Source organism: Antrostomus carolinensis, unplaced genomic scaffold, assembly GCF_000700745.2.
Source record: "Antrostomus carolinensis isolate BGI_N321 unplaced genomic scaffold, ASM70074v2 scaffold27984, whole genome shotgun sequence".
Lineage (NCBI taxonomy): Eukaryota > Metazoa > Chordata > Aves > Caprimulgiformes > Caprimulgidae > Antrostomus > Antrostomus carolinensis.
The window spans coordinates 1-6,500 of record NW_010309267.1 but is presented as its reverse complement, the minus strand read 5'-3'; the positions used below and the strand labels follow the sequence as shown (position 1 = coordinate 6,500).

The 6,500-nt window shown below is 42.7% G+C and overlaps 1 protein-coding gene across 1 annotated transcript; it reads right to left on the bottom strand.

Moving 5' to 3' along the window:
* Positions 1 to 1,999: 1,999 nt before the first annotated feature.
* On the bottom strand, positions 2,000 to 4,940 carry LOC104523476 (phosphoribosyl pyrophosphate synthase-associated protein 2-like; the record flags this gene model as incomplete). The annotated part of the gene is made up of 4 exons (XM_010166067.1): positions 2,000 to 2,315; positions 3,099 to 3,245; positions 3,943 to 4,013; positions 4,792 to 4,940. Coding segments are annotated over 4 exons (526 nt in total), but the record flags the coding sequence as incomplete, so codon positions are not given.
* Positions 4,941 to 6,500: the final 1,560 nt, after the last annotated feature.

Genomic DNA, 6,500 nt, shown 5'->3' with positions numbered 1-6,500 from the left:
AAAATGGGAAAGTTTCAAAAATGGGAAAGTTTCAAAAATAAATTTAAAAATTGTTTTATCCTTAAAAGCAAATGAACAAGCCCTTGGAAGTTTGTCTCAAGCAGAGAGAAATGGTGTCAAAGGTTAGTTTTCACTTATGGCTTCAGATGTGCCACAAGTTTTATACTCATTTCCAGGACATTCCGATTGAGGGATCAGGCCAATCAACCCCTAAATGCTCGTTAATTGCACCACCATTTTCTCCACCAACACGTCAGGAACTTCAGGGCTCTGAGACTGGAAGCTCAGTGTGGCAGCTAGCTGGCCGTTCCACCCACCTACCTAAGGATGGTTGGGAAAACAACCCAAAACAAGGTCTGGCTGGGAAAACAAACCTGGTCAGATTTTTTATCTCATCCATCCATTCAGGCCAGGCTACAGACCTCTGAAAAACAGCAACCTGTGATGAATCACAGAATCATAGAATGTTGAGGATTGGAAGGGACCTCAAAAGATCATCCAGTCCAATCCCCCTGCCAGAGCAGGAACCTAAATGAGATCACACAGGAAGGCGTCCAGGCGGGTCTTGAATGTCTCTAGAGAAGGAGACTCCACACCCTCCCTGGGCAGCCTGTCCCAGTGCTCTGTCACCCTCACTGGAAAGAAGTTTCTTCTCAAGTTGAAGCAGAACCTCCTGTGTTCCAGCTCACACCCATTGCCCCTTGTCCTACCACTGGGCATCACTGAGAAGAGCCTGGCTCCATCCTCCTGACATTCACCCTTTACATATTTATAAACATTAATGAGGTCTCCCCTCAGCCTCCTCTTCTCCAAGCTAAAGAGCCCCAGCTCCCTCAGCCTTTCCTCAGCAGGGAGATGCTCCACTCCCTTCATCATCTTGGTGGCTCTGTGCTGGACTCTCTCCAGCAGTTCCCTGTCCTTCCTGAACTGTGGGGCCCAGAACTGGACACAATATTCCAGATGTGGCCTCACCAGGGCAGAGTAGAGGGGGAGGAGAACCTCTCTTGACCTACTAACCACCCCCCTTCTAATGCACCCCAGGATGCCATTGGCCTTCCTGGCCACGAGGGCACAGTGCTGGCTCATGGTCATCCTGCTGTCCACCAGGACTCCCAGATCCCTTTGAGCTAATTTGGATTTTACCAGCTGGAATTTCTGCCTCCCACAATATTCCCAAGTCCCTGGTGCTCCCTGACACCCAGCCACAGATTTAGCTCCCTCCCACATTCCCTGAAGCAAAGCAGCACACTGGAGCTGCTGTTACCTGCCAGATTACACCCCATCTAAACCCATCTGTGACAGCACCTGCCACCGCATGGTCAGAGGTTCTAGTTCGTGTTTTATGAGACTGCTCAGCAGAAGACAGGCTGAAAAACGACTACAAGTGTCAGCATTAGGGACAAGCAGTCTGCTCTCCTCATCTGCAGGGGATTCACTGCAACAACAAGCAAAACACACGTTATTCTCCTTACTGCCAAGGAGCCCAAATCCTGTTCATATTCCAGAGTAACACATCAGCACGGAAGATTCGCTTCACCTCTCGCAACACCCGCACATCATTTCTAAGAGGACACGTTTTAGAAGCGAGTGACGAGTACGCGAACGTTTTTAGAAAGCTCACACAAAACAAATCTTTATTCTTTGTGGCAGAAAATAAATACAGGTGCATATATCATATGCTTTTCTATAAAAGCACTCCTACAAAAATCACTGAACTGCATACAACAGTACAACCTTTTTGGCTTTTCAAATGCAAATATTATACAGTCACTTCATTTTATTATTTTTTTTTTTAAAGCACTTGTAGCAAGCAGCTTTGGAAAAGGAATGCTTAATTTAGAAGCCAAATTCTTGCCTCAAGTGTTTTGTGGGTTTTTTTCCATCACGTATATAGTGCAAACTAACCTAAAAGCAACTAGAACAGGTTTTTTTTTTGTAAAATGTTTATTCCCCACCCACCCACTCAAAAAAAAAAAAACAACAAAAAAAAACCAACACCCTGCAAAGAAAAAAAAATAGCTCTTAAAAACTGTTCTACCTTGATACTTAAAACAAGAAGTGGCTCAATAGAAATATTAAGGTAAGCACAATGCTTCACAGCTCATTATCTGTTGGCTTCCAGTTTGGCCCAGGGTGTTTCTTTAGAATAAAAAGCATTAATCATCCAGTCCTATATTTCTGAAAAGGTACGACATGGACTCCCCATTATGGATCCTGCGAATGGCTTCCGAGAGGATCATGCTGATATCCACAGTCTTGATTTTAGGGCACTGGAGTTTTTGTATTTCATGTGGAATTGTGTTTGTAACAACCACCTACAGAAAGAAGAAAAATTATCAGAAAGAGGCTGCTCCGTTGTGTTTCCCACCTCCTACATCAGAACTGTGAAAGGGAATGTCCATGTATCCATGGCTACTAATGGCACTGTCCTTCCTCCCTCTCACTGCCATCCAGTCCATCCTCTCACTGCTTCCCTAGTTTCCCACTGCTATAGTTTAAGGATGTGTAGATGCTGATATTCTAGCGCACAACCCAACCATAAAGAAAGGATGAACCCAGAAACCTCCCAGCTAAATTCTTAATGTCTTAATATCTTTAATATCTTTTCACAGAATCATAGAATGGTTTGGATTGGAAGGGACCTTAAAGATCATCCAGTCCCAACCCCCCTGCCAGCAGCAGGGACACCTTCCACTAGACCAGGTTGCTCAAAGCCTCATCCAGCCTGGCCTTCAACACTTCCAGGGAGGAGCAGCCACAGCTTCTCTGGGCAACCTGTTCCAGTGTCTGACCATCCTCACAGTGAAGAACTTCTTCCTAATATCTCATCTAAACCTCCCCTCTTTCAGCTTAAACCCGTTTCCCCTTGTTTTGTCATTAGTTGTCCTTATGAAAAGTCCTTCCCCAGCCTTCCTGGAGCCCCTTCAGGTACTGGAGGCCGCTATAAGATCTCCCCAGAGCCTTCTCTTTTTCAGGCTGAACAGCCTTTTAATATCTAATATTAATGTCTTAATATCTTAAATAATCAAGTCAGGAGAAAACTGCTTGCTTAAAAAAACCCAAAGCCATTTGATCAGAAATTCAGAATCCACACTCACTTCATCGATGGCAGACTCCTCGATCAGCCTGGGAGCATCTGAAGATAACAGGCCATGTGTGGCCATGACGAAGATCTTGTAAGCCCCTCTTTCCTTGAGGGTCTCTGCTGCAGCGAGAAAGCTGTCAACGTCATCTATGATGTCATCCTGTCAAAATAAGATGAAGATTCACCACGTCCTCAGACAGATCAGCACAGCACACCCAGACTGACATCATGTCTTTTGCAAGTATAACAGTTTACAGCCAACACAAAATGGATGTTTTTATTGACTCTGTTCTTCAAACACCTGAGCTAGAAAAGTGTGAAAGAGCAGAAAAGCAGAGTGTCCAAAACTGCTGCAGCATCAAAGGGCAGAGGGATTGCTGCACGAAGGGAACAGGGAAAAGCCCAGACAACTGACATTCATTCAAACACCAAACTAACAGAAAATTGTCCTTTTCCATGACAAGCCCAGAGATTGCACTGCTTTAGAGAAACCATAAGACTGCATCATCTCTACTTCAGTGGCATTTCTAAACTCACAGAACAGAAACACGATGATTTTCCCCTTGGCTGATGTGAGAGCACCACCTGGCACTCCTCACCTTCAGAGGCAAGCACTCAAACTGAATTTTATCTGGCCTGTTCACAGAAACAAGGTGTAAATGCTGCTTTTCAGCATGGATCACTCTGCAGTTCACACTCAGCTTCAGTAATTGTGCAGAATATTGCCTCGTGACATGAAGAGTGCAATATCGAAAGCCACCGTCAACCAAAGTTTAGTTGCTGATACAGCAGAAAATCTATTTGATTTCTACAGCTTTAATATATTTCATATAATTTATCAAAAGCATCTTCCTTACCACGATGATAGCTATTCTTCCTCCGACATCTCCGACGACTGTGATGGGTGGTTTTTCCTTGGGGATCAGCACTGATTAATGGCAAATTTTAGAGGGGTGGAAAGGAGAGAGAAAGAAAGTTGATACAATTTACTTCAAGCGTGGAAAGGTCTGGTTTTTTACAAGGTCACCACTGTTACAGAGAAAAATGAAGCCATCACTATTTCAACCATCACAGTGTTACTGGGAGAAACAGCAAGGTTTAACTATATAAGTGGGTTTTTTTAAGCTTAGCTAAAGTATTAACTATATTCATTTATACCTAAATTCTTAACCAATTCCATTAATTCTTGATTTTAGTACAGAGAACAGCATGGTTTGCAGACACAAGCAGTTCAATCACCCTACTGAGAGTCAAATTAGATTTATGTGATGAAGTTTTGCTCACACAGCTCTAGATCACATCCACATTCAGCAAGGTGACTCTTGTCAAGGTCCATGACATTGACACAGCTACACTCAAACCCAGCATCAGTTCAACTTATTAGCTCTGAGTCTCAGAATTCCAACAGGAAAAGTAAATGGTAAAAAAGTGGGGTCTCTCTGCCCAGGGTGCTCCTGAGTAGCTGTAATGACACAGCCCCTGTGACACAGGGGACACACTGCATGGCCTGGCACTAAAACCATGGACAAAGAACATCAAAAAGGAATATATTTTCCCCCTACTAAGAAAAAAGTCATCTTCTTTCCCCTAAAGAACCACTCCTTTTTGACAGTCTCTCACTGCCAGCCCTATCTCCCAAAGCAATTAAAAAAAAAACCCCAAGAAGTTTTGTGTGAAAAACCACTTTCACACACAAACTTACTTACTGGGAATCTCCAAACTGGGATGAATAGCAGCTACATTTTTGGCTGTAGGTGGTGAGTGTCGACCATCCACCATGTCAGACTCAGCATCTTGAGCTTCTCCATGAATCACAGCAATTCCCAATCGTAAGCGCTCAGCAAATGACTGTGCCCTGTAGGAAAAGGGTTAAAAAAATATATAGAAATACATTAAATTTAAAATATTTCATTATCATACAATTCTAATCTATTTCTATTTTATTTCTAATATTTCAGAGGAAATATGGAATGATCCTAAAACTTTAGGAAAACTCATAGAAGAAACCATTTGTCCCTTAGCACCTTGTTTTCACCAGGCTTGTGAGAGTCAGAATCACCATGAAATTACCCACACTGGCCTTGAAGCAGCAGGATAAATGCTACAAAAATAATGTTGATAACTCCCTTCTGGTTTGCCCAACAGTCCAAAAAACATTTCCCAGCCTTCAGCATTCTTGAGATCCCGTGCTTTAGCAGGTCTCATCCAACAGTAACTGAGAATAGCCCAGATATTTGGATTGTCTACATTTAATAGGAAAAAAAATATTCACATGAAAACACAAAACAAGTGTTCACCTCTTTATTTGTAGCAAAACGTGCACTAAATAAAGACAACTGCCCTACCCTTCTGACACCTTAGATATCCTACAGAAAGGAGAATCCAGAAGATCATTTTGCCTGACAAACCACACTTCAAAGTTAAAAAGCCTGGATTTTTACAAGCTTACAAAACATTCCTTCAGTATTTCTTCAACTAAAATGGAAAATTGACGTAAGGAAGTGTAAGGTTTGCTGGGGGAGTGGGGAAAGCAGAGAGTCAGGAAAACATGAATTTCACAGACAGTGCTTGGAACCCAGATGCTGGGAGCAGGAAATGAAAATGAGCAGATTCATCCTACTTTACCCTGCACACCCGAGTTTGGTTTTTAGCCTAAGCCAGCGATCTAGTCTCCTTCTGGTCACAGTGAGACTGCAATGCCCAGAGCCAGTCACTGGCTTCTAACATCAGCAGCTCAGACCTGTGGCCTGAAGCACCTTCTTTATGCTTAAGCCTTGTTTCACTATCCAAACAACTCAAAGTCCAGAGAATAATCTGCCCATCGTGATGCTCAGTTAATTAAAAACAAAGAATCTTCTGCCCTGTGGTTATCATACAGCGAGGAGATTTTTTTTTTTTTCAAGTGGTTAACTACAGTTAAATTATGATTCTGAACATATTTATCTTAAGAGTTATGACTTAGAAGGCATTACCCTATCAACAAAATCATAATAATTACTTTAAAATGCAATATTAAACTGAATACAGTTCAAAGAAACAATAAAATGACGTATTCATTTTCCAGGGAGTTCAGAAACCGCAGAAACATCCTGAACTTCACCAAGGAAAAGTTCTTCTTCCACAAGCAGACATTCATCTGGAAAGTGTTCTCCTTGATTAGGCTGCAACGTTCAATCACTGCTTCCCAAATGCAATGTACCTAGTGGAAGGTGTCCCTGCTGCTGGCAGGGGGGTTGGGACTGGATGATCTTTAAGGTCCCTTCCAACCCAAACCATTCTATGATTCTATGATACCTCCTCAAATACTGCTCTGAAATGCTCACAGGTGCACGTGAAGAAGCTGAACAGTGCAGCTCTGGTGTCCTCTCCTACACCAATTGGTTATGTATGTGTCAATTATTTGCTGGGAGGAGGA